We start from the raw sequence: 27515 nt of genomic DNA, 5'->3' as shown, positions 1-27515 counted from the left end.
CTGTTTTTGGAAAGGGTTCCAGAATGTGTACACACACACACAAGGGGGGGGGGAGGAGACAGGGATGGAAAAAGAGAGGAGAGTGTCTTAGGGTGTCACTTTGGTTGGTGGTGTGCCTCAGGATTTTGTAAATGTAAAAAATGTGCCGTGGCTCAAAAAAGGTTGAAAATCACTGCATTAGACAGTCTCACTTTGCCCTAGAGCAGTGTTTCCCACCCAACCTTGCCAACTTGAAGCTATTTGGACTTCAACTCCCAGAATTCCCCAGCCAGCATGCTGGCTGGGGAACTCTGGGAGTTGAAGTCCAAATAGCTTCAAGTTGGCAAGGTTGGGTGGGAAACACTGCCCTAGAGCAGTGATGCCGAACCTATGGCACAGGTGCCACAGGTGGCATGCAGAGCCATATCCGCTGGCACATGAACCGTTGCCCTAGCTCAGCTCCAATGTGCATGTGTGTGCTGGCCAGCTGATTTTTGGCTCACACAAAAGCTCTGGGAGGGCACTTTTGGCTTTCAGAGAGCCTCTGGCGTAATGGGGGAGGCCGTTTTTACCCTCCCCTGGCTCCAGGGAAGCCTTTGGAGCCTGGGGAGGGTGAAACATGAGCCCACCAGGAATTGAGAAAAAGTCCATTTCCAGCCTCCAGGGAGCAGGGGGAAGCTGTTTTCACCCTTCCCAAGTATTGAATTATGGGTGTGGGCACTCGCGCATGGTTTTTCGGCACCCAAGGAAAAAAAAGGTTCGCCATCACTGCCTTAGAGTAGGGCTGTCAAACTCAATTTCATTGAGGGCCCCTCAAAGGGCCAGCTGCAGGTAAGACCATGGCCATTCCCAGGGGCCAGGTGGGTGTGGCTGGGTGGGCGTGGCTGGCTGGTCCCAGCCAGGCCAGTGAGGCTAGGCAGGTGTGGCTAGGTGGGCATGGCCAGCTGAACGCTGCTCACAGGGGGCAGCTGATTCAGGACGGAACAGGTCACGCGGATAACGTGATGTGGGGACAATTTGGTGCCCCACAAGCAGGGATGGGCTACTGCCTGGAGTGTGGGGGGACGCAGTGGGGTAGCAAAAATGGAGCTCCACCCCAGAGCCCCCAATTTGCACTGAAAGATGCTGAAAGAAAATGCATAAGCCACGGCCACAGTGTGGTAGTAAAAAATTCGGTAGCCCTTCACTGCCTGCAAGCTTCACTTTCCAAAATGCTGGCAGGCAAGGGCACATGCACACGCAGAGATGCGCACACCCCACATTCTAAGTTTGGGGACTTTTACCCCCAGAGAAAGGAGAGGGCTTCTCCCCAAGCACAGGCAGGGTTGGCAGCCCGCAAGCTCAAATATGGATCAGCCACCCCGCGTCTTCGGAGAGGGGCGGTACACAAATCTAATAAATTAAATTAAAAATATGGATCAAAGTCTGCAAGAATGGGGCGTTGTGTGTGTGTGTGTGTGTTTCCATGCGTGCACACACAGTGTGCTAAAGGAGAGGTTCTTTTCAGAATTCCCCCTGATGGGCTGCCTGGCCGCTCCTATCTTCTTGAGGCTGCTGGGCTCGCTCTCGTTGGCCAGGTGGCTCATGGTGGGCGCAAGAGGGCCACGTGAAGGGGTCCGAGGGAGGCCCCCCCTCCTCTGCCTGCAAGCCCAGCCAGCTTTGTGAGCAAAGCATCCTCAGCAAGTGGTTGGGAGACCACCAGGAAAGGCCAGGGGGGAGGGGATGGTGGCAGGGCAGCCCGGCTGCTGGGGGCCAAGTGGTCAGGCGGGAGTTCCCTCAGAGGCAAAGAAAGCATTTCAATGTTCTAGCTACACTTTTTAAGCCACATAGAACTTTTAATCCAATTGGACGCCCCCCCCCTCAGACCAACGGCCGCATAGAGACCCCCTGACTGGACGCTTCAGGCCCCACAGAATCACAACCGGTCCAGGGAGCCTGCTTTGCCCAGCAGCCCCAAAGGGCCTGAAGTGGAGGGGGGGCGCTGGCAGCCTTGAACTCCCCGCCTTTCCCTTCTTCTCACCAGGCCCGCCCCAGCCCCGCCCGGGCCAGCAGCCTCCCTCACGCCGAGGCCTTCGGGGTGTCCAGGGTCTAGACGGGCACGGGGGGCGTTTCAGGAGGAAGCGACGCGACAACCAAGCAGAGCTGCGGCCCACCCAACCCATCCAGACGGCACCCTCTCTGGCCCCGCCCGCCGGCCTCACCTCTTCGCCTCCTCCAGGTGGCAGAGATACTCGTAGGCCACGTTCTGGCGGCGCCGCTCGTCCATCTCTTCCGCCGTCATCCGCTCGTTGTCCAGCACAGCTGCAGGGAGGGAGGCAGGGGGAGCCCCGGTCACTCCCGGCGGAGAAGCAGGGGGTGGTCGTGTCCCAGGGACGGAGGGCCGCCCGGGGATTCCCTCCCCGCCCGTCCGCCGGACAGCCGCCCGACCCCCACTTGGCGCCCTTCCGGCCCGGCCGTTTCTCTCGACGGCGGCGGCTCACCCGCGCCGACGGAGCCCATCCCAGCGGTGCTCGGCCAAGGGCGGCCACAGGGCCGGGCGCGCACCCAGCGGAGTTCTGCGCCCGATCCGCAGCTGTCGGGCAGGAGGGGCGCCGGAGCAGGCCGCTCCTCGGCGGCGCAGCAGCTGCAGCCGCCCCTCCGGCCATCTTGGGCGCGGAAAGGCGGGCGGGGAGCGGCGGCCGAACCTCCCGCGCACCGCCGAGCCCGGTGGAACGGAGTGCGACGCCGAGCAAGTCGCCGCCCGCCCTGCGTCCCACCCCCCCCTCCGCCATCCCGCCCGTCCGTCTTCCCGCGCGGACTCACAGCCATAGTGCGGCCGGGCCACGCCCGTCCCGTCGCATTCCTCCGGAGCAGCCATGGGCGCGGGGCGGCGGTTCTCTGGCGGGCGCTGAACGGCGGGAGCGCGGCGCAGCGCTGGCCGTCGGAGGGCGAGGGCCGGAAGACGAAGGGGAAGCGACGGGGCGGCTCCGCCCGTGGGTGGCGGCGCAGGGAGGGCGCGGCCGCGGCGGGAACGAGCGGAAGGGAAGCGCGTCTGAGCAATCTCGCCGAGCCTCTTCGCCGCTCGCCCGCCCGGCTGGCCTCTCCCGCCAAGCCGCTGCCCTGCCGGGGGTCCCGCCGGACCCCTTACCCGGGCGGGAGGCTCGGCGGTGGCAACTCGGCGGCCAGTTCCGGCTCCGCGCTGCTGCGACGCTCAAGGCGAGTCAGTCGCTCGCTGGCCCCGCCGCCTTGTGCGTTCAAGTCCTCTTCAACGATCAACCATTAAAAGACAAGCTCCTGCAAGGTCTCCTTTTCTTCCATGCTTCGACCCTCCTCCTGATCTCAGGGCATCAAGCACGCCCGGCCCCCCTGGAGAGTCCCTTCCCGGAATCATTAAAGACCAGTGCTGAAGAACCGAACAAGGATGCTACTAACCCAGCGCTGGCTGTCAATAAATAGCATTTTGTCCCACGCATCCTCCAGCGTGGCAATACCAGGACTCCCCCAAATGATATACCGCATTTGGGGGAGTCCAGACCGCACTGGAGTGACACGTGATTTTGCCTACTCAAGATTTCTGACTAGATTTGCTAATAGTCCCCAGAAAGTTACAATGAACCATTTGGCCATTCTTGTTCTAGGCCAGGGATGGCGAACCTATGGCACGGGTGCCACAGGTGGCAGGTGGAGCCATATTTGATGGCACGTGAGCCGTTGCCCTAGCACAGCTCCAACATGCATGTGTGTGCTGGTCAGCAGATTTTTAGCTCACACAGAGGCTTGGGGGGCGGCATTTTTGGTTTCCAGAGAGCCTCTGAAGGGATGTAGGAGGGCGTTTTTACCCTCTCAGCTCCAGGGAAGCCTTTGGAGCCTGGGGAGGGCGAGATACGAGCCTACTGGGCCCAACAGAAGTTGAGAAACAGTCTGTTTCCAGCCTCCAGAGGGCCTTAAGGGGGTGTGAGAAGCTGTTTTCGCCCTCCCCAGGCAGTCAATTATGGGTGTGGGTGTGGGTGCATGTGCGATAGCGTACGCCCACGCTTTTTGGGGGAAAAAGGTCCGCTATCACTGTTCTAGGCCAATGATATGTTGTCATATAAAGTAGTGTTTCCCAAGCTTGGCAACTTGAAGATATTTGCTGGCTGGGGAATTCTGGGAGTTGAAGTCCAGATATCTTCAAGTTGCCAAGGTTGGGAAACACTGATATAAAGAACCATCTTTGAGGTCTAAGTGAGGCACCACCTCTGTTCCCATCACTCTGTCCAAGGTGTTGAGCCATCTCATCCAGCAGGCTACTCCAAGCAGCCTCGCAGGGCATGCTCTAGCCAACATCTCTGTCTCTGGAGTGTGGGCCATTTCCGACCCCCAGTGGGCTTTTTAAGGTTCCTCTTGCTGTGCAAACTCAATCACTTTGACCCTTTGTTCAGCAACCCTGAATGAATGAGTTACCACAGTCCTCAGCCACAGCAACCACCCCATGATCAAATTTGGGGCATTTGGCAGCCCACCTGCACAGGTGCATTTCAATTGTGCACTTCAAGTCCCCTCCCCCAGCCACATCTGCCTGTCCTTTTGGCCACTGGCACTTCCCCCTGCTGCCCCCTACAAATTTTTGCAATGGTTGCCTCCCACCCCCTCCACCCACCTCTGCTGTCAGGCATGGGGAAATTGACTCCCCCGGGCCGTTTCCCGTTTTACGCAAGGTTTGTCTGAGATGTATGATTGCTTTTTTATATACGTAGGGTTTTAAATTGCTTTTTTATTGTTGGATTTGTATCTTGTTTTGGGTTGTGAGCCGCTCCGAGTCTCCGGAGAGGGGCGGCATACAAATCGAATAAATGAAATGAAATGACTTGCCACCTGTCACAGCTGACCTTTATTCACCCTTCTCTTCCACCCGCCCAGTCTATTCTTGAGTGGAGGGCCAGTGCACACGAGCATGACTGTCCACTGGCCAGCTGCTCATGAAAGTTGAGCTATGTGTGCGCTCCAGCCAGCCGCTCTTATTTATTTATTTATTCATTCATTCATTCATTAGATTTGTATGCTGCCCCTCTCTGTAGACTCAGGGCGGCATGGCCCAATTCTGGACAGGCCATGGCCTGGTAGTGGGGCCCAGCACATATGGAATTGGGCCGCACAAGAAATGGGTGAGTACATGAGCATGTGATACTCCATTTGCACAAGCGAAAGCGTCCCCTCTCTCCCCCTCCCCCGGCCCCACTGCCAGGCCGCAAAGCCAGAAAAGCAGTTCCAGGGGAATTGTCCAGTCACATCCTCAGTAGCCTTTTCTGAGGTGGGAAGGTTGGATTGTGCTTGTTTTATCCTGCCCATTTTTGAGGTAGTCCAGGTCAGGAAACAGATGCCAGGAGGCAAAACTCAAGGTTTGACATTGCCCGCCAAGGAGGAATAGTTGGTAAAGTTGGTAAATTCAATTTTGTTTTCAGGTTGACACGTCCGTCATCAATTAATGTGGCTGATGAATTTATTCAAAGAACAATATTATGCAGTCTTGGAGGCATTGCTGCAATGAAGTGTGTCAGAAGCCACTTTTTGTATCTTTTTTCCCCTTGCAGTTTTTGACTTGCTTTTAGTCCTTGTTTTGTATTACTTCGTGTCAGTTTTTATCTCCTTGGTTAAAAAGTTCACCAATGTTACATTCAAGCAGTGAAAGACTACCAATTCTTTTACTTCCACACTGTGGGCGGGGCTTGTGCATTTCCTTTCAGCATCTTTCAGGGCAAATTGGGGGCTGTGGGGCGGGGCTCCATTTTCGCCACCCCACTGCGTCCCCCCCTCCCCACCGTCCGGGCAGCAGCCCAGCCCCGCATTGAAGGGATAGGGGAGGCTCGAGGCCTGTGCCCCCCCCCCCCGCGCTGCCTCCCCTTCGCGGCCTTCCTCTGAGGTGTCCGGGAGGGAGAGGCGGGGCCTCCGACACAGGCGGCCACGCTGAGTGCCTGAAGGACCCCGTCCGCCGCCGGGAACCCGAGCGCCTGCGCGGGGACTTCGGAGGGGCCGTTGGGGCTGAGGCCCTGTCCCCGCTGCCGCCGCTGCTGCCATGATCCACGAGCTGCTGCTGGCGCTGCGCGGCTACCCGGGGAGCCTCTTCGTGGGCGGCGGCCTGCAGGTGGGCGGGGGGAGGGCGGGTGAGAGGCGGGGGGGCAGCCCTCCCTGGACGGGCCCCGCCCACCGCTTTTCCTCCTCTTCCTCCCCCCGCGCAGGTGTCCCCGGAGCCGCCGCCGTTCCTGCACCCGAGCGAGGCCGCCCTGCTGGGTCGCGTCTGCCGCCTGGGCGCGCTCTACGTCCGCCTGCAGGAGTTCGTCGAACAGTTCGCCGAGCACGCCCAGCCGCCGCCGCCTGCTGCCGCCGCCCCCCCGCCGCAGGTGCCGCACCTTCCCGGGGGGGAGCGAAGGGGAAGGTGCACCCTCTCCGCGCCGGGTGACCCTCTCGCTTCGCTTGGCCTCTTTGCAGGAGCTGCCGGGGGCCCCGCCGGGGATCTACCTGCGCGCCTTCTGCACCGGGCTGGACGCCGTGCTGCAGCCCTACCGGCAGGCGCTGCTGGGCCTGGAGCAGGAGGTGAGGGGGGGGGGGGAGCTGGGGGAAGAAGACCTGGGTGGGGGGACACACACACGCTTTGACAGCCGGGCAGGTCGCCCCCTCGGAGCTTGCACTTCCCGACAGGAGCGGAAGAAGGGAGGGCAGGATGTGTCATGTGGGGCCGAAGTCTCTGGTCCTGTCAATCTCCCCTCCCACTTTCTCTCTTCGTTTTGGGCAGTTTCTGGCTGATCCCCACCTCACCATCTCCTACGTCAACTATTCTCTGGACCAGGTGAGTGTTGTCACAGGAGTCCTCTCTCATGGCCATCTTGTATAAATTTTTGTATGCATGTTGATGGGTTAGTTATTATGGTTTGTAATTAAGATTTTATCGTTCAATTTTTATACGTGACTTCTTATTGTTTTTGTAATTTTTTATACTGTTGTAAGCCGCCCTGAGTCCTTTGGGATTGGGCAGCATAGAAGTCGAATGAATGAATGAATGAATGAATGAATGAATGATTTCCAGTCTATACACTGCTAAAACTCTTGTAAAGTTTAACTGTGAAATGATGCATCTTAGTGCAAAACTTCCTGAATCAAAGTAGTTCAAATAGGCTGACTTGCAGAATGCTTCCAAATAACATGGGCTCTTTTCAAGGCCGGGTACATCTTTGAATATATTTCAATTTTTCCACCATAACCTGAAGGCAGTCCAGGAGAAAAGCTGTTCCCTGGGCCAGATATCAGATGGTCAAGTCAGCCAAGCAGCTAGTCATTTTTTGCCCCAATTCGTTCAACCAAGTATATTCACAAACGCTGGTTTTTGGTTTCACAGTTTCAGCTCTTGTTCCCCTCCTTGATGACTGTGGTGGAGCAGATCAAGATCCAGAAGGTAGGGCATTCCTGCTGTCTTGTCTCTGGGGATGGAAGCCCTGTTTGTGGAGCTGTTTAATAAGGCAGAGAGGCAGCCGACGCAGCGGATGGTCGTGGGCTGCTGCAGAAAAGGAAGTGGGTGTTTTCTGCCCTGCCAGTGATTGGTATGAATTTGTCTCTTTGGCAGATTCACGGTTGTCAGATCTTGGAGACAGTCTACAAATACAGCCGTGGGGGCTTGCCCCCGGTGCGCCATGCTCTGGAGAAGTAAGGAACGCCGCCTTGAGCTCCACCCAGGAATCCCCCACCCACCCACAAGGCACAAGCATAAAGCTGCTCTCAGTGGCCTTTCGTGCCAGTCCTCTGACCAATGCTTGCGCCCAGGGCAATTCGGAGCGCCTGGGATTCCGGGGCTTCAGTTGGAAAGGGCAGCTGTCCCCAGGAGGAGGAGCTCCTTCCTGGCTGCCTCTCCCTTCTGCTGGGGACCTCCTGAGCCCTTTCCCTTCCCCTTGTGCCCCTCTAGGGTCCTGGCCATGTGCCACGCCGTTCTCTACAAGCAGCTCTCGGCCTGGATGCTGCACGGGCTGCTCTTGGACCAGCACGAGGAGTTCTTCATCAGGCAGGGCCCCTCCCTGGGGATGCCCCCCGCCCAGCCCGAAGAGGAGGACGAGGACCTGGGCATTGGAGGACTCACGGGGAAGCAGCTGCGGGAGCTGCAGGATATGGTGAGGCGGAGCCTTCCCTACCGGAGGGGGGGCCCCCGGCGGCTTATAATAAATTTTTTAATAATAATTTATTAGATTTGTATGCCGCCCCTTTCCGAAGACTCAGGGTGGCTGACAGCAACAATAAACAATGTACAACAAATCCAATAGTTAAAACTATGGCTAAAAACCCCTATCAATAAAAAACAGACAATACAGTAGTACCTCTAGATACGAGCTGCTCCACATGCGAGTATTCCAAGTTACGAGCTGAGACGCGAGCAAAATTTCTGTTTGACACCCAAGCTCAAATTTGGGACACGAGCTGAGCGTCCACTAGGTGGCGCAAGAATGCCATTTTTTCCAGTTATCTCGGCGCGAAAAGCCAAATCTAAATGCATTCGTTCGAGATACGAATTGATCGACATACGAGGTCGGCTCTGGCACGAATTAAACTCGTATGTCGAGGTACCACTGTACTACTCAACCATAACCATACATAGATCTTACTAGCCAAGGGGTACGTCAATTACCCCATGCCTGGCGACACAGATGAGATATTAGAGTCTTGCGGAAGGTGAGGAGGGTGGGGGCAGTTTGAATCTCTGGGGGGGAGTTGATTCCAGAAGGCCCGGGCCACCACAGAGAAGGCATTGCCCGATGACATTGTTTAGTCAACGGGACCCGGAGAAGGCTGACTCTGTGAGACCTAATCGGCCGTTGGGATTATGGTTGGTTCATGGGGAAAAGGTATGGCCATTTAATTCACAGTCACTCCAGGAGTCTTACCTGAGCAATCCTGGATTCTAAACCCAATAAGCCCTCACACACACAAACCCTGGCAACAACAATGTCATAAGCTATGTGATGGGCTCCATTTGCTCTTTTGGCCCCCTGGCCAACCGGGTCTCCAGGGCCTTTCCAAAGAGTGTCCAATTGGCCCGAATGAGGGAGGGGACCAGCGGATGCCTCCTTGATCCCTCCAGATGGGCCTTCTTCAGGGAGGGGGCCCGTAAGAGACTCTGCTTACTCGCTTTGGTGGGCCAGGTAAATGTACCAGGGGAGAAACATCCCTTGAAATAACTGGGCCCCAGGGCATGGAGGACTTGGAAGGGGGCAACCTGCAGCTTGAATTGGATCCAAAAGTGAATTGGCAGCCAGCGCAGCTTCTGCAAAGGTAGACATGCATGAAATGATGCATTTTGAACCAACTGATATTTTCCAAGGGCCCATGAAGTCCCATTTAGAGTGCATTTCAGTAGTCAAGACGGTAGATGACATGGGGAGTGAATGACTGTGAACTGAGATAGTTGGTCCAGCCGCCCCGAGTCTTCGGAGAGGGGCGGCATACAAATCTAATAAATAAAAATAAAATAAATGATGTAACCAGAGGCCCCCCCTGGCCACAGCTGCAGCTTGTTCCTCCAGCAGGAGTTGCAAGTTGAGAAGAATCCCCAATTATGCTCCGTTTTGAGGGATCCTGGAACTGGTCTCAAAACTACCCCTGTTGTTGTTGTTGTTGTTGTTGTTGTTATTTATTAGATTTGTATGCCTCCCCTCTCTGCAGACTCAGGGTGGCTCAAAGCAGTGATAAAAACAATACAGTGATCCCCCGGTTATTGCGTCCCCGACCATTGCGAACAGGCTAATTTGCGATTTTTCAACCCGGAAGTCAAAACACCATCTGCGCATGCGTGCCCTTTTTTCTATGGGCACGCATGCGTAGATGGCGCCGGGCAGATCAGCTGCTGGGCGGCTTCCCTGGGTCTTCCCCCTCTTGCTGGTGGGAGGGCGAGCGGCGGGCATCAGCAAGGAGTTTCCCCACCGCCCACGCAAACTCCTCGCTGCCGCCCGCCCTTCGCCCGCCCACGCCGTTCATTCTTGCCGCTTCCCAGCTGAGTCCTGAAGCGAATTCGCTTCAGGACTCAGCTGGAAAAGCGGCGAGAGCGAGCGCCAGCGAACGGCTTGTCCGCCGCCTGCCTGCCCGCTAGCGAGGAGCCGAAGATTGGGGGCGGCGCGGCTGTTTTAAAACGTCGCCGCCGGCATGGGGGGCTTGCCAGCACCCCCCGGACCCCCAACCTGGGTTTGGGGGGCTGCTAGGAAGCCCCCCATGCCGGCGGCGACGTTTTAAAACAGCCGCGCCGCCCCCAATCTTCGGCTCCTCGCTAGCGCTGCGGAAGTAAAAACACCATCTGCACATGCGCAGATGGTGTTTTTACTTCCGCAGCGCTACTTCGCGAAAACCCGCTCGTTGCGGGGGGGTCCTGGAACGGAACCCTCGCAACGATCGGGGGATCACTGTATACAGTAACAAATCTAATATTAAAGTTTAAAATAACAATTTTACATTAAAAAGCCTGTTGCCCTCTCTTCCCCCCACTCCCCATGTCAGAACTGGGCAGGTTTAGACCACTGTTTCCCAACCTTGGCAACTTGGAGATATCTGGACTTCAACTCCCAGAATTCCCCAGCCAGCATTTGCTGGCTGGGGAATTCTGGGAGTTGAAGTCCAAATTATTATTATTATTATTATTATTATTATTATTATTATTATTATTATTTATTAGATTTGTATGCCGCCCCTCTCCGTAGACTCGGGGCAGCTCACAACAGTGATAAAAACAATACATGGTAACAAATCTAATAATTAAAATCTAAAATAACAGTTTTACATTAAAAAGTCTAAAAAGAAAAAAAAAACACCAATAGATAAAATACATACACACAGTCATATCATGCATAAAATTACATAGGCAAGGGGGGGATGTCTCAGTTCCCCCAAGCCTGACGACAGAGGTGGGTTTTAAGGAGTTTACGAAAGGCAAGGAGGGTGGGGGCAGTCCTAATCTCTGGGGGGAGTTGATTCCAGAGGGTCGGAGCCACCACAGAGAAGGCTCTTCCCCTGGGTCCCGCCAGACGACATTGTTTAGTCGACGGGACCCGGAGAAGACCGACTCTGTGGGACCTAACCGGCCACTGGGATTATTTTTTATCTTATATAATATAATATAAATAAATATCCTTCAGTTACCAAGGTTGGGAAACACTGGTTTAGACAACACCTCCCAGGGCAGTGGGAACAAGGGCAGACTGGCACTACCTTGCCCCCCAAACGTAGCATTGTTTCTCCCAGTGCTCTTCCTCCCGTCTTGGGCCTCCCTCCAAAGCCTCCTAGATAGGCTGGTGTTCCCTCCGAGGCTCTCGGACCCTCGTTTTCATTTCTCTCCCCCTCCCACCAACCTTGCGGCCCTATCTGGACAGGGAGTCATTGCTCACAGTCACTCATGCCCTGATCACCTCGAGGTTCGATTACTGCAACGCTCTCTACATGGGGCTACCTTTGAAAAGTGTTCGGAAACTTCAGATCGTGCAGAACGTAGCCGTGAGAGCCATCGTGGGGCTTCCAAAATTCGCCCACGTTTCTTCAACACTCCGTGGCCTGCATTGGCTGCCGATCAGTTTCCGGTCACAATTCAAAATGTTGGTCATGACCTTTAAAGCCCTACATGGCATTGGACCAGATTACCTCCGGAACCACCTGCTACCGCACTAATCCCAGCGACCGATAAGGTCCCACAGAGTTGGCCTTCTCCGGGTCCCGTCGACTAAACAATGTCGTCTAGCGGGACCCAGGGGAAGAGCCTTCTCTGTGGCGGCCCCGGCCCTCTGGAACCAACTCCCCCCAGAGATTAGAACTGCCCTCACCCTCCCTGTCTTTCATAAACTACTGAAGACTCATTTATACCGCCAGGCATGGGGGAGTTGAGATAGCCCTTCCCCCTAGGCCATTACAAGTTATGCATGGTATGTTTGTGTGTATGTCTGGTTTTATAATAGGGGTTTTAGTTGTTTTTTATTATTGGATTGTACATGTTGTTTTATTATTGTTGTTAGCCGCCCTGAGTCTACGGAGAGGGGCGGCATACAAATCCAATAAATTATTATTATTATTATTATTATTATTGTCTCCCCAGAGGCTGATTGAGGAGGAGAACATGCTGGCCCCTTCGCCAAAACAGTTCTCGCTGCGGATGGAGATGCTGCCGTCCTACGTCCCAGCTCGCGTGGCTGAAAAAATCCTCTTTGTAGGGGAGTCCGTGCAGATGTTTGAGAGTCAGAATGTGACTCTTACGAAAAAAGGTACTGTGGCCGGCGGTGATGTCTTCCCCGTGAGCTGTTGTGGGCTAGTTTGGCAAAATGGTTTGTGGGCTGGTTGCAGGAATCCGTTCCTGGCAGCCCCCCCCCCCCCTGCCTTCTCAAGGCTGGGCTATAAGCTCTCTGAATAACTGTTGTGGTTAGCTCTGGCCCAGCTACTGCCCCAAGGACTGTGCAGGTGGATGTGGGGGAGACATCTACATGCCGCAGGCCTGTTTTGCTCCTGATGGAATCTGCCGATGAAGCCTCCTCTGACCAAGGCAGCGTGAGTGACAGGGAAGAGGGGAGTTTGGCAGACAGCCCAGGAGGAGATCAATCATCTGTATCATCTTTGGATTCTGAACAAGAATTAATGACACATCCACGTATGCGTAGAGTGATGCCAAGGAGACAACAACTGAAGGATTATTACAAGAGAAAATGAGGCCACCTGTGGTTGGGTGGGGCTCCAGTAATTAGGGCTGCTGCTATGAATAGCAGCATGTGGGTTTGGCCGTTGTGAAAGATATCTGATCGCAGTTCGTCAGGAATCCTGGGTTGCTGGTTTCTGGACTTTGCTTGTTGATTTTCACACCTACGAAAACAAAGCAGAGCAACGTGTGTGTGCATGTCTCACTTCGTTGGAAGAAGAAGGGGTGTGAAGTTTCTTCACAGCTGCTAGCTAAGTACTTAATGACTGCTTAAGGTTAATTGTACAGACAACACCCCCACCCCCCCCGATGGTGCATTTTATGCCTCTTAAACCTTTGAAGCTTCTGCAGTGCAAACCAAGCCTTACGAATCCCCGTAAGAGTGTACCAATCTCTCTCTCTCTCTGTGGCTGCTCCGGGGTCCTTGTCTGAGCTGATACGTTCACCTGCAGCCTTCCGTGACCCCTGCCAGCAGATCCTCCCGGATCCATGGAAGTCTCTCCTTTCGCAGGCTCCATCCTGAAGAACCAGGAGGAGACGTTCGCGGCTGAGCTGCATCGTCTCAAGCAGCAGCCCCTCTTCCACCTGAGGGACTTTGAGTCGGTGGTGGACTGGATCCGGAGCACCGTGGCTGAGGTCTGGCAGAGGGCCCGGGGGAGGGAGGGAGGGAAGGAGGCCCTTCGTGATGTGGGGGACGTACGTACGTTGGGGGCGGCTCCTGGACCGTGATGTGGGGTCTCTTCTCTTTCCTCAGCATTTATGGAAGTTGATGGTGGAGGAGTCTGACCTGATAGGCCAGCTGAAGGTAAGTGGGCCTCCCTGCTGCTCCCCAGGTCCTGCTTCTGGAAGGAAGGAAGGGAGGGAGGGAAGGAAGGAAAAGAATGAAAGGAAGGAAGGAAAAGAAGGAAGGAAAAGAAGGAAGGAGGGAAGGAAGGAAAGGAGGGAGGAAGGAAGGAGGGAGGGAGGGAAAGAAGGAAAAGAAGGAAGGAAAAGAAGGAAGGAGGGAAGGAAGGAAAGGAGGGAGGAAGGAAGGGAGGGAGGGAAGGAAGGAAAAGAAAGAAGGAGGGAAGGAAGGAAAGGAGGGAGGAAGGAAGGAAAGGAAGGAAGGAAGGAGGGAGGGAAAGAAGGAAGGAAGGAAAAGAAGGAAGGAAGGAAAAGAAGGAAGGAGGGAAGGAAAGGAAAGAAGGAAGGAAGGAAGTTGCTGAAGGGGATGCCCCGAGTCTTCAGAGAAGGGCTGGATACAAGTCTAATAAATAATAGTAATAGTAATAATAATAGTAATAGTAACAATAATAATGCCTTCCTTCTAGGTCATCAAAGATTTTTACCTCCTGGGGAGGGGAGAATTATTCCAGGCCTTCATTGACACTGCGCAGCACATGCTGAAGACCCCGCCCTCCGCGGTGACTGAGCACGGTGAGCCTCTCACCTCCCCCCCCACGAGAAGGCCCTGCGCCTTGAATCCCCCCCACAGTGGTCCTTCTCTTAGCCTGCCTCCCTGTTCTAAATGCCCCCCCCCCCTGTGGTTCTGGAGGGGCCGAGCAGAAGCAGCCGAGGGATTTGGCCTGGGGGGAAATGGGGGGGGGGGTGTCAGCCAAAGGCCCACTTTCCTCCTCCCCCGCTCCTCCATCCAGATGTGAATGTGGCCTTCCAGCAGTCGGCCCACAAAGTGCTCCTGGACGACGACAACCTCCTGCCTTTTCTCCACCTGACCATCCACTACCATGGGAAGGAGCCCCGAGGTGGGTGTGCTGGGGCCAGAGTGGCAGCCGAAAGCCCCACAAAGCCCCCGCTACCGTTTCCCCTCCACAGCTGGCCGAGGAGAGGCTGCAGGAGCCCCTCCCTTCCCTCCCCCCCTCGACCTCTGAGCTGCGGCCATTACTTGCCCAGCTGCTTCTGGCTTCCTTTTCAGACCCTTCCCAGAACCGGGAAGCCCCCTCCCGAGAGCTGTCTCCCCACGAGTCCCCCACCTCTGGCTGGGCCGCCCTGGGCCTCTCCTACAAAGTGCAGTGGCCTCTGCACATCCTCTTCACGCCTGCCGTCCTGGAAAAGTGAGCGCAGCCTTCTCCGAGAAACGGTGGGTGGGTCCTGCCGGTGCCCCGGGGGCTTCGGTGACCCGCTGATTCTCGGCTGCAGGTACAACGTGGTCTTCAAATACCTGCTGAGCGTGAGGCGAGTCCAGGCCGAGCTGCAGCACTGCTGGGCCCTGCAGATGCGGTGCAAGTGCTTGGAATCCCGGCGGTCGGATGCCATCAAGTGGCGGCTGCGCCATCACATGATTTTCCTGGTGGACAATTTGCAGTATTACCTGCAAGTAAGCAACTCTTTAAAACCCGCCTCTGCCGTCAGGCATGGGGGAATTGAGACTTCTCCCCCAGGCTTATATAGTTTTATGTGTGGTATGCTTGTGTTGTATGTTTTAAAATAATGGGTTTTCAGAGATTTTTTAAATATTAGATTTGTTCATTGTACACTGTTTTACTATTGTTGTGAGCCGCCCCGAATCTGCGGAGAGGGGCGGCATACAAATCTAATAAATAATAATAATAATAATAATAATAATAATAATAATAATAATAATAATAATATTATAATAATAAAGACTCTGTAAAGAAACAGATGAAACAATCGATCACATTCTCAGCTGCTGCAAAAAGATCGCACAGACTGACTACAAGCACAGACACGATGCTGTGGCACTGATGATCCGCTGGAACTTGTGCCGGAACTACCATTTCCCAGTGGCAAAGAACTGGTGGGATCATAAGTCTGAAAAAAATGGTCGAAAATGAGCAAGCAAAACTACTGTTGGACTTCCGACTTCAGACTGACCGAATTCTGAAGCATAACACACCAGACATCCTGATTGCGGAGAAAAAGAAAGTATGGATCATCGACATCGCAATCCCAGGAGACAGCAGAATTGAGGAGAAGCAGCTAGAGAAATTAGTGAAATACAAAGATCTAAAAATCGAGCTGTAACGACTCTGGCATAAGCCAGTGAAAGTGGTCCCAGTGGTACTCGGCACGCTGGGCGCAGTGCCAAAGGATCTCAGTGGACATTTGAAAACCATCGGAATTGACAAAATCTCCATCTGTCAATTGCAAAAGGCCGCTTTACTGGGATCGGCAAACATAATTCGCCGCTACATCACGCAGTCCTAGGTGCTTGGGAAGTGCCCGACTGATGATGAAATACGAAATCCAGCATAGTGATCTCGTTTGCTGTGTTGTATTGACATAATAATAATAATAATAATAATAATAATAATAATAATAATAATAATAATATATGGTAAGTGTCTGCTGGGGCGGCTGGAAAAGGCCCAGACGGCTCAGGTGCTTTGGTCTCCTGCTGGTTGAAATGGCCCTCGCCACTTAATAATAATAATTAATAACAATTTATTAGATTTGTATGCCGCCCCTTTCCGAAGACTCAGAGCAGCTCACAGCAGTAATACAAAATACAAATCCAATGATTAAAAAGCAAAACAGTTAAAAACCCTTGATTTAGAAACAATCATACAACCCAAACAAACCATACATAAAACGGATGTTTCTCTGCTTTGCCTTGACCCTGGGTGTTAGAAGTGGTTCTCCTGGTTTGCTTCCCTTCAGGTGGACGTCCTGGAGTCTCAGTTCTCACAGCTCCTTCAGCAGATCAACTCCACCCGCGATTTTGAGAGTATCCGACTGGCCCACGACCACTTTCTGAGCAACCTCCTGGCCCAGTCCTTCATTCTCCTGAAGCCGGTAAGCGTCGTTTCCCCCCTTGGATCCTTGGAGTGTGTCCCCTTGGGCAGTGCATGCACACTGGAAGGAAAAGTGAGGAAGGGTGGTGTGCCCCTGTCCTGGGTCCACTCATCTCCGCAGTGTAGACAGTTGGTTTAGTGGAGTGATTGGGCAATTGATTAGAAACATTTCTTTCTTTCCTTCCTTCCTTCCTTCCTTCCTTCCTTCCTTCCTTCCTTCCTTCCTTCCTTCCTTCCTTCCTTCCTTCTCTTCCTCTCCCCCTTCCTTCCTTCGTTCCTCCCTCCCTCCCTTCTTTCCATCTTTCCCTTCCTTCCTTCTCTCCCTCTCCCCCTTCCTTCCTCCCTCCCTCCCTCCCTTTCTGTATTTATTTATGTATTTATGTATTTATTGGATTTGTATGCCACCCCTCTCCACAGACTCGGGGCGGCTAACAACAGTAATAAAAAACAGCATGTAACAATCTAATACTAAACAACTAAGAAACCCCTTATTATAAAACCAAACATACATACAGACATAGCATGCGTAAATTTATTATTTATTTATTATTTGGATTTGTATGCCGCCCCTCTCCGAAGACTCGGGGCGGCTCACAACAAGTGGAACAAATCATAAATAATCCGACTAAATTTAAAATATTTGAAGATTTAAAAAACCCCATATACAGTACTAACAGACACGCACACAAGCATACCATGTATAAATTAAATTGTAAGGCCTAGGGGGAAAGAATATCTCAGTTCCCCCATGCCTGATGGCAGAGGTGGGTTTTAAGAAGCTTACGAAAGGCGAGGAGGGTGGGGGCAATTCTAATCTCTGGGGGGAGTTGGTTCCAAAGGGCTGGGGCCGCCACAGAGAAGGCTCTTCCCCTGGGTCCCGCCAAATGACATTGTTTAGTTGACAGGACCCGGAGAAGGCCCACTCTGTGGGACCTAACTGGTCGCTGGGATTCGTGCAGCAGAAGGCGGTCCCTCAGATAAAGATTGATGGCAGAAAAAGACCTCATGGTCCATCTGCCCTTATACTATTTCTTGTATTTTATCTTAGGATGGATATATGTTTATCCCAGGCGTGTTTAAATTCAGCTACTGATTTTAAATTCAGTTACTGGTTCCTCTAAAGCAGTGTTTCCCAACCTTGGCGACTTGAAGATATTTGGACTTCAACTCCCAGAATTCCCCAGCCAGCATTCGCTGGCTGTGGAATTCTGGGAGTTGAAGTCCAGATATCTTCAAGTTGCCAAGGTTGGGAAACACTGCTCTAAAGAACTGTTCTTCCTGTTAGTGTTGAATATTCAACTGGAATTCTGCCGTCCAGCAACGTCAGTCCATTATTCCATCTTCTGGGCTCTCTTATGATCGAAAATCGATCTATACCACCTTTGGTTACTGACTTTCTGGTAGGAAGGTGAAGAATGCCCCTCTGCCTCGCCCCAGTTGTCCTTGTGGCTCATCTCAGGGTCATCTGTTCTAGCAGGTTTGAATCCTTCAGTTGAATGGACACTCACTCAAACTAGGAGTCATCAATTCAAAATTAAGTGGGATTATTAAACCCTGTAATTTAGGAATTAGTTCTGTTGACATGGTCTAAAGTTGCCTGTGCTCTTTTGCAGCCTTGTCAGGGCTGCTGGTTCAGTTTGCAGTTAGCTAGTCTTCCAGACCCTTTTCATAAGTATGATTGCCGAGTTTGATATTTTCCCATTTAAAAACTGCATTTGATTTCTAAAATTCAACATTATTGTAAGGCAGGGGTCCCCAACCACCGGGCCGCGGACCAGTACCGGGCCGCGGGGCATGTTGCACCGGTCCGTGGAGTCAGCAGCTGCCGGCCCTTATGCCGCCACCCCCTCCCTCCAGCGCTTCGCCTCCCGCCGGGCAAGAGGCCTCGGGAGGCAGGTTCTGCCGGCCACAGGACGATGGATGGGACAGAGGGGCGGGAAGGACCGAGAGGCTCAAGCCTCTTTTGGCTTCTGCCGCGGGGCGCTTTTGCGTTTTTGGCTGGGGGGAGGCAGGAGGGCCAGCCTGACCCCCTCTCTCCAGCGCTTAGCTCCCGCTGGGCAAGAGGGCTTGGGAGGCAGGTTCTGCCGGCCACAGGACGATGGTGGGAAAGAGGGGCGGGGAGGACCAGCACCCCCATGCTTAATCCCGCCCCCAACCACGCCCCTTTCCGCCCCCACTGGGACATAGAAAAATTGTCTTGCTGAAACTGGTCCCTGGTGGAAAAAACGTTGGGGACCACTGTTGTAAGGAAGCTGACTCAGCTACCCCGAGTCTTCGGAGAGGGGCGGCATACAAATCTAATAAATTTATTATTATTATTATTATTATTATTATTATTATTATTATTATTATTATTATTATTATTATTACCGTGTTTCCCCGAAAGTAAGACAGTGTCTTACTTTCTTTTTACCCCCAAAAGCCCCACTACGTCTTACTTTCGGAGTATGTCTTACATTGGAAAAAAATTGAAAGGGTCGCGTTCCCGAAGGCATCTCCCCAGAGTCCAGAAGGGCAGCCGCGGGACAGGAGCCTCGTGAGCCCTTTTCCAAGTTCAACCTCAGGGCTCCAAGCGGTGTGCACGCGTGGAGCCGCAGACGCGTGTCGGGGAAGCGTGTGTCTGGAGGGGAGGAGCCGCTCTGCGCAGTTGGGCAGCCCCACCTGCCTGCCGGAAAGGAGGCGGGCGAAGGAGGGCGCAGCTCCGGCCGCTCGCCTCGGAGCCGGTCGGCCTCGCTGGCCGCTTGCAGCCGAGCCTCGGCAGGACTCGGTTGCTGGGACGAGCGCCTTCGCTGCAAGCCGCCGTCCTCTCGGCTCGCTTTGGACCAGTGCCGTTCTTGGCTTTGCCAAGCCGGGGAAGAGGCGGTGGCGCCGCGGCGAGGCGAAGGCGAGGGGCGCGCGGGGAGCTTGGAAGCGACGTCATCGGGCTCCCCCCCGGCAATACCCCCGTGTTTCCCCGAAAGTAAGACATATGTCTTACTTTCGGGGTACGGCTTATATTAGCCGACCCCCCTGAAACCCCCGATACGTCTTACAATCGGGGGTGTCTTACTATCGGGGAAACTGGGTATTATTATTATTCTCAAGAAAGTAAAACTCTTGAAGCGGTTTGCATTTCAAAAGGAACTTTTACTGACAGGCAGCGATTGCAGAAAAGTCAGGCAGAATGTGAAATTAGGCTTAACTTTTCCCTTCAAGCCCCCCACCCCAACCCCCTGCGTGTTCTAAGGAGTTGAGTCTCCCATCAGTTTGGTACTGTCTAAGATTCCATAAGCATTCTCTCCATAATTCTAATCCAAGTTGTTAAAGAAAGTGTGGAGTTCACAACCCAGAGCTGAACTAATCAATATTTTCATTGGTAAAATTAATTTTGAATTAACAGTTAGAGCAGTGTTTCCCAACCTTGGCCACTTGAAGATATCTGGACTTCAACTCTCAGAATTCCCCCGCTGGCTGGGGAATTCTGGGAGTTGAAGTCCAAATATCTTCAAGTGGCCAAGGTTGGGAAAGACTGAGTTAGAGCAACTGTGGGAAGATAAGTGAACACGTAATAACGTAGCCACTTCTGATCATTATTTTGTAGGCTTTTCACTGCCTGAATGAAATTTTAGATCTCTGCCACAGTTTTTGTTCGTTGGTCAGCCAGAGCCGAGAGCCCCTGGACGAACGGGGCACAGCCCAGCTCAGCATCCTAGCTAAGGTAAGCGCAGGCACACACACACACACACTGAAGAGCCACTCAAAGCAGCCATAGTGCAATTGTGCTCTTGTGATTTCACCCTGGCTGCTTTTGAGCACTCCAGATTCCGATTAAACTATCCAGGCGCTTTGCGCAAAGAATGCAGAGAGCTCTTTGGTTTCTAGGTGTGGAGCCAGAGGCCCCTTTGCTTAGTTCTCCCATTTGGGCAGAGAGGGCTCTGTGGAATTTATCTATCTATCTATCTATCTATCTATCTATCTATCTATCTATCTATCTATCTATCTATCTTTCTATCTATCTATCTTTCTATCTATCTATCTTTCTATCTATCTATCTTTCTATCTATCTATCTTTCTATCTATCTTTCTATCTATCTATCTTTCTATCTATCTATCTTTCTATCTTTCTATCTATCTATCTATCTATCTTTCTATCTTTCTATCTATCTATCTATCTTTCTATCTATCTTTCTATCTATCTATCTTTCTGTCTATCTATCTATCTATCTATCTTTCTGTCTATCTATCTTTCTATCTATCTATCTATCTATCTTTCTATCTATCTATCTGTCTTTCTATCTATCTTTCTATCTATCTATCTTTCTATCTATCTATCTATCTATCTTTCTATCTATCTTTCTATCTATCTTTCTATCTATCTATCTTTCTATCTATCTATCTATCTATCTATCTATCTATCTTTCTGTCTATCTATCTATCTATCTATCTATCTGTCTATCTTTCTATCTATCTATCTATCTATCTATCTATCTATCTATCTATCTATCTATCTGTCTATCTATCTTTCTATCTATCTCTTTCTATCTATCTATCTTTCTATCTATCTATCTTTCTATCTATCTTTCTATCTATCTATCTATCTTTCTATCTATCTATCTATCTATCTTTCTATCTATCTATCTTTCTATCTATCTATCTATCTATCTATCTATCTATCTATCTATCTATCTATCTATCTATCTATCTATCTATCTATCAGATTTGTATGCCGCCCCTCTCCGCAGACTCGGGGTGGTTCATAGCAATAATAAAATGTAAACAAATCTAATATTTAAGTTAATTTAAAAAAGCCCACTTTAGAAACCAATCATACATACTAGCATACCATGCATAAATTTTATAAGCCACAGCTGAAAGATGGTTCTCTAATGTGAGCTGTGGATCGAGGAGGAGGCCCAAGTTGCGGACCCTCTCTGAGGGGGTTAATGATTCCCCCCCCAGGGTGATGGAAGGACAGATGGAATTGTCCTTGGGAGGCAAAACCCACAGCCACTCCGTCTTATCCGGGTTGAGTTTGAGTCTGTCCCACAGACTTGGCCTTCTCCGGATCCTGTCAACAAAACAGTGTCGTTTGGTGGGCCCCAGTGGAAGAGCCTTTTCTGTGGCAGCCCCGGCCCTCTGGAATCAACTCCCCCCACCCGGAGATTAGAACTGCCCCCACCTTCCTTGCCTTTCGTAAGTTACTGTCTAAAATAGCTTTGTGAAGGTTCTGCTGGGCTCTGACGGCTGGGCTTCCCTTGGCAGGGCTTCAGCTGCCAGTCCTCCCTCCTCTTCAAGATCCTTTCCAGCGTCCACAACCACCAGATAAATTCTGACTTGGCACAACTGCTGCTACGCCTGGACTACAACAAGTACTACACTCACGCTGGGGGCACTTTGGGCAGGTAAGGCTGAGCACCCCATAGCAGGGGATGCTCCTCTAGCCCCCCTCCCACAGAATCGGCGGGGAACACCTGGCCAAAGGCTTCCCCTCCAGTCTCTGCACCTAGATGTCCTCCAGGCTATGTGGCTGTCCACTCCCTTTTTCCCTATCGCAGGTGGGGGAAACTGCAGAGTAGCAGCTGCCCTCTGCCTCCCTGGTCCTTTGTGATGGGTTAGCTCATGCTCCTCGTGTGTGCTGTAATCTGTCCATGTATTAGAACAGTGTTTCCCAACCTTGGCCACTTGGAGATATCTGGACTTCAACTCCCAGAATTCCCCAGCCAGCATTCGCTGGCTGGGGAATTCTGGGAGTTGAAGTCCAAATGTCTTCAAGTGGCCAAGGTTGGGAAACACTTTATTAGAAAATGTATCTTGGGCAAGAATTACATTTGCACAGAAATGGAAAGAAAAGGAAATACCAAAGGACGTAGAAGTTTATAAAAAAATTATGGAATGTGCAGAACTTGATATGATGACTAAACACTTGAATAACCAAGTAGAAACAGAATATTATAAAATATGGAACAAATTATATGAATGGTGGGACTTTAAAAATAACAACAAAAGTTAAAGTAACAAGAATTTAGAATTTTCTGAACTTATAGCCTTGAAATTTTATAAGTTAGAGTTTTATAGTTTAAAAATGTTTATAATGGAATAAACTTAGATATGTTATTTACTATATTATATTTTTGAATAAGCATTTTATAGACAAAGTAATTAAATTAACATATAGAATTAAATTTAATAAATATCTAACATGAATGTATGTTATTTTTCTATTGATCTGATTATAGTTAGGTTTTTCTTTTTTGTAGTAGTTAGACTTCTAAGATAAGGGGAGCAATGGCAGCTCCTTGAGTGTTCAATGTTGTATGACTTTGTCTTTGAAAAAAATTCAATAAAATATTTAAAATAAGAAAATGTATCTTGATTTGTGCACAATTGTCCTCCCTTTAAATCCCTTTCCTTTCCTTTCCCTACAGTGTAGGGCTGGAATGACAAGCCCACTGAGAGCATCAATGGCCACGGATGTCCAAGAAGTGGCAGCAGCATTCCAGCCACGGGCGGAACACAGAGGAGGCTTGTCTCAACAAGCATTGCAAGTGGGGTTTTGCGCGTTACACAGCTTTTGGGGTCCTCGGGAAGCAAAGGGAGAAGCATTGCTGCTGGTTTTCAGGCTCCCAAATGAGTCACCCCTTTTTGCTGTGACTGCAGAGCCTTTTGAAGTGGCCCCCTTCACCATTTCTTAAACCAAAATCAGTTGATGACTATAAAGGATGCAATGCTATTAACTGCATAAAAATACACTGCTCAAAAAAATAAATAAAGGGAACATTCCAAGAACACATCCTAGATCCGAATGAATGAAATATCCTCATTGAATACTTTGTTCTGTACCAAGTTGAATGTGCACCACAGCAGGTGAAATTGATGGGTCAATCAGTGTTGCTTCCTAAGTGGACAGTTTGATTTCACAGAAACATAGAAAACTGATGGCAGAAAAAGACCTCATGGTCCATCTAGTCTGCCCTTATACTATTTCCTGTATTTTATCTTACAATGGATATATGTTTATCCCAGGCATGTTTAAATTCAGTTACTGTGGATTTACCAACCACATCTGCTGGAAGTTTGTTCCAAGGATCTACTACTCTTTTAGTAAAATAATATTTTCTCACGTTGCTTTTGATCTTTCCTCCAACTAACTTCAGATTGTGTCCCCTTGTTCTTGTGTTCACTTTCCTATTAAAAACACTTCCCTCCTGAACCTTATTTAACCCTTTAACATATTTAAATGTTTCGATCATGTCCCCCCTTTTCCTTCTGTCCTCCAGACTATACAGATTGAGTTCATGAAGTCTTTCCTGACACGTTTTATGCTTAAGACCTTCCACCATTCTTGTAGCCCCTCTTTGGACCCGTTCAATTTTGTCAATATCTTTTTGTAGGTGAGGTCACCAGAACTGAACACAGTATTCCAAATGTGGTCTCACCAGCGCTCTATATAGCGGGATCATAATCTCCCTCTTCCTGCTTGTTATACCTCTAGCTATGCAGCCAAGCATCCGACTTGCTTTTCCTACCGCCCGACCACACTGCTCACCCATTTTGAGACTGTCAGAAATCATTACCCCTAGTTTGATTGACTTGGAGTTAAGTGTCGTCATCCCCCTCCCCTTTTTTTGAGCAGTGTATTTTCCCTAGTTTCTGAAGATGGAGTAGTATGTGAAAAGTAACCTGGCCTTGGAGATTTCGGTTGCTCAGGCTGTTTTTTGTTTGCTTCTCTTGCTCAGAGGGGAAATTGTGCTGAAGACGCAGTTTGAACAAGGCCGGTCAACATTTGCTGCCTTTTTTGCTGGAAACTGCTCCCAAAACATAAGAGGAGCCACTTGCCATTTCATTTCCTAACAAAAGTGCTGGAGCCCTGATGAAAAAGAGAATATTTTTATGCAATCTGCTTTTTCAAGGAGGCGACGGTCTGGGAATAGGGGGTAAATATCCCAGAGATAGAAAACGTCTCTCCTCCCAACCTACATTCATCCTGTAACTTTGCATGGAAAAAGATCCTAGAAAATGCATTTTTAATTGTTCTTGTTTCACAAATTCTAGAAATAAAATCCAACTTTTGATAGCTACCCTATCTTAACATGCTCCTTTCTTGAGCTTGCAGCTCTTCAAATTAGCTTTTTTCTAAGTACAGTGTTCCCTCGATTTTCAAGGGTTCGAACTTCGCGAAAAGTCTATACCACGGTTTTTCAAAAATATTAATTAAAAAATACTTTGCGGGGTTTTCCCCCCTATAATAAGGTTTTTCCCGCCCGATGACGTCATACGTCATCGCCAAACTTTTGTCCGCCTTTAAGAAATATTTTTTTAAATAAACTTTAATAAATAAACATGGTGAGTAATAATCTAAATGGTTGCTAAGGGAATGGGAAATTGCAATTTAGGGGTTTAAAGTGTTAAGGGAAGGCTTGGGATGCTGTTCATAGCCAAAAATAGTGTATTTACTTCCACATCTCTACTTCGACTTTCGCGGGCGGTCTCGGAACGCCTCCCCCGCGAAAATCGAGGGAACCCTGTATATTTATTTAAATTGGTTTGTATTGCTTTTAACGGAAATTTCTCGCACATCTGGAATTCGGCAGGTTTGTCTAGAGGTTTTGTTGCAAGAAAGGGAGGAAGGGGACTTAAGTTTGGAATTTCCCAGCCCCGTGTTGTATATACCGAGAGCACCCACACTAAATTCCCTTCCTGTGTTCACACAACATAGCTTCTTACATTGGGATCACAAATTAATTTGTAGTAGAGAGACTCCAAACTTGGCAACTTGTGGACTTCAACTCCCAGAATTCCTGGCTGGCTGAAAGTAATGGATGATAAATCCTTCCCTTGTGCAAGGAATCGTATAATAATGGCCAAGATAAGAAATCACATTTTATTTTATCATAAAAGTCCACATTAAAACTATATACAAGCACACCATGCATAAATCAAACAACACAAAAAAGTTAAAAAACTAGAGAATGAAAATCGCCACAAAACAGAAAGGGAGCTTTAACAGGGGACATAATCATGTTGATACTTCGGATATTGAAACCCAGCGCTCTCTCCAGCAATCAGGCTCTGGATCACCCACTCCTGGGTCACGACGGGCAGCTGTAACGCTTTGGCACAGGGCACCATGGCGGCTGGGCAGGAAGTGTCTGTCACCACCACATCAAACACCCCCAAACTCACATCTGTAAGAACAGGAAGCAACCGTCAGTTTCCAGTATTGCTCATTCATTCATTCATTCATTCATTCATTCATTCATTCATTCATTCATACTTACTTACTTACTTACTTACTTATTATATTTGTATGCCACCCCTCTCCGTAGACTCGGGGCGGCTCACAACATACAATAGAACAATTCACAACAAATCTAATAAATTTAAAAAACATTTTAAAAACCCCATTATTAAACCAGACATACACACAGACATCCCATACATAAATTGTATAGGCCTGGGGGAGGGGGGAATGTCTCAATTCCCCCATGCCTGACGGCAGAGGTGAGTTTTAAGAAGTTTATGGAAGGCAAGGAGGGTGGGGGCAGTTCTAATCTCCGGGGGGAGCTGGTTCCAGAGTCGGGGCCGCCACAGAGAAGGCTCTTCCCCTGGGACCTGCCAGACGACAGTTTAGCTTAACACGTCAATCTAAACGGACACCGCAGGCGACTCGTCAGGTTTCTCAAAAGATTCCAAGAATCCTTTAAGAACAGAAAAGGGGGCGGTTACTTGTTTTTACACCAAACTCTTTCCTTATACAGAGGCAAAATACGCCTTCTACCCCTCCTGGGGGACGTTGGCAGCTTCCTGTACCGTTCTTCCAAGTGGAGGATTCCTGCTGCTTAACCGACGCGGCTCCTCCCATCATCAGAATCTCCGACCAGAGTTCCAGGAAGTTTTGTGATTCGTCAGACACCAGGAGCACCCTCAGCCCCTGGAAGGGGTTTTTCCGCGGGTGCCTAGAAGGAGAAGCAACGAGGCATCATCCGCGGACGGTGTCCATCCCCGCTGCACAATTGCCTGGTTCTCCCACAGGGCCCAGGCCGCCTCCCTGCCCACCGCCGGCCACTCACCACTCCAGCAGCCGCTCTTCCTCCAGGCTGTAGCCGGCAGGCAACAAGTAGTCCTTGTAGTTCTGAGTCTTGTTGGAGAGGCAGCTGTCATGGACCCACATGTGGGAGACGCAGGGGATTCCCCGGGCGAGGCACAGGAAGTACTTCCGGGTCCGGCAGTGCTGGTCTGCTATCAGGAGGCATTCGTAGGCTGCGCTGCACTGGATTTATTATTTATTATTTTATTTATTTATTGGATTTGTATGCTGCCCCTCTCCGTGGACTCGGGGCGGCTAACAACAGTAATAAAAAACATCATATAAATCCAATACTAAAACAACTAAAAAACCCTTATTGTAAAACCAAACATCCCAAGATGTTTGGATCAAGAGGGATGGTGGGGACGGGTGTCCATTGGTGCCAAATGCAGCTGAATACAAGACTTGAGGGCAGTGTCGTGATTGGCTCACAGCCAGGCTCTCTGGCCACGGACTTTGAGGCTGATGAGCCAGGACCCTCTGGGCACAGCCGGCCTTTGCGGCTGTCGGAGGAGTCAGAGAGCGAGCCAGAGGAAGAGAGTGAGTCTGGGGCTAAGGAGCCTACAGAGGCTATAGACCCCCCCCAACTGGGGCTTTGCCAGTGTCTGAAGAGGAGGAAATAAGTGACCTGATCCTGAATGCCCGGGTCAGAAGGATGGGGGACAGACAGGAGCAGTTGAGGAAGATCAGGAAAAAGAAGTAAGCACCACTGTGCATAGTCAGCACACACACACACACCGAGAGTATTGAAGGGGAGGGGTTTTGAGAGTGCTCTTGGCAAGCAGTCAACGTTCAAGACTTCGGAAGAGACATAGCCTGTGAAGAGTATTCTGTCTGACAAACCTGGATTAATTACTGGTCAGTTATAAGTTTAAATTCTCGTGAATGACTGTCGATGTCGGCTGAGAAACAGGAGTGTGGGAGTCGTTCTCTTATCAATTTGGCCTCACGCCCGGATTTTGGCAAAGGCAGAGACTTTGTTTAATGGTTTGTGAAGCTACAGACGTCTCATAAAAAATAACTTTTGTTTTATGTATTGTGTGTTTGAGTTTACATTTTTGGG

The 27515-nt window shown here is 50.6% G+C and overlaps 3 protein-coding genes across 6 annotated transcripts in view; 1 reads left to right on the top strand and 2 right to left on the bottom strand.

Moving 5' to 3' along the window:
• Positions 1-2974, bottom strand: part of LOC139172951 (ras GTPase-activating-like protein IQGAP1) — a 75844-nt gene extending 72870 nt beyond the window's left edge. The window contains 2 exon segments of the mRNA XM_070762295.1: positions 2181-2280; positions 2782-2974. Of these exon segments, the coding sequence (XP_070618396.1) occupies positions 2181-2280; positions 2782-2836 (155 nt within the window). The 5' untranslated portion in view covers positions 2837-2974.
• A 2748-nt stretch (positions 2975-5722) lies between these two features.
• TUBGCP4 (tubulin gamma complex component 4) lies at positions 5723-24443 on the top strand. 3 transcript variants are annotated; one of them, XR_011560046.1, is made up of 19 exons: positions 5857-6079; positions 6174-6335; positions 6424-6528; positions 6728-6781; positions 7328-7384; positions 7553-7632; positions 7889-8090; positions 12044-12209; positions 13146-13270; positions 13389-13439; positions 13945-14050; positions 14269-14376; positions 14547-14685; positions 14771-14948; positions 16253-16387; positions 19967-20083; positions 21628-21767; positions 22791-22906; positions 24102-24443. XR_011560046.1 is itself a non-coding variant. In XM_070763550.1 (18 exons), the coding sequence occupies exons 1-18, from the start codon at positions 6011-6013 to the stop codon at positions 22804-22806; spliced, it is 2010 nt and encodes a 669-aa protein (XP_070619651.1). In that variant the 5' UTR covers positions 5723-6010; the 3' UTR covers positions 22807-24443. The 3 variants fall into 3 exon arrangements, 1 of the variants encoding a protein (XP_070619651.1); XR_011560047.1 differs by having other exon boundaries at positions 5926-6079; positions 22791-22910; XM_070763550.1 differs by having other exon boundaries at positions 5723-6079; positions 22791-24443.
• Positions 24444-25232: 789 nt separating this feature from the next.
• Positions 25233-27515, bottom strand: part of TP53BP1 (tumor protein p53 binding protein 1) — a 38460-nt gene continuing 36177 nt past the window's right edge. For both annotated transcript variants that reach the window (XM_070763549.1, XM_070763548.1), the window contains 3 exons: positions 26436-26635; positions 26176-26321; positions 25233-25550 (listed from right to left, as the gene is read on the bottom strand). In XM_070763549.1, coding sequence (XP_070619650.1) covers positions 25366-25550; positions 26176-26321; positions 26436-26635 — 531 coding nt within the window. In that variant the 3' untranslated portion in view covers positions 25233-25365. The remainder of the gene's footprint in view (positions 25551-26175; positions 26322-26435; positions 26636-27515) is intronic.

Source organism: Erythrolamprus reginae, chromosome 10 (assembly GCF_031021105.1).
Source record: "Erythrolamprus reginae isolate rEryReg1 chromosome 10, rEryReg1.hap1, whole genome shotgun sequence".
Classification (NCBI taxonomy): Eukaryota; Metazoa; Chordata; class Lepidosauria; order Squamata; family Dipsadidae; genus Erythrolamprus; species Erythrolamprus reginae.
This window is presented reverse-complemented; position numbering and strand designations above follow the sequence as displayed.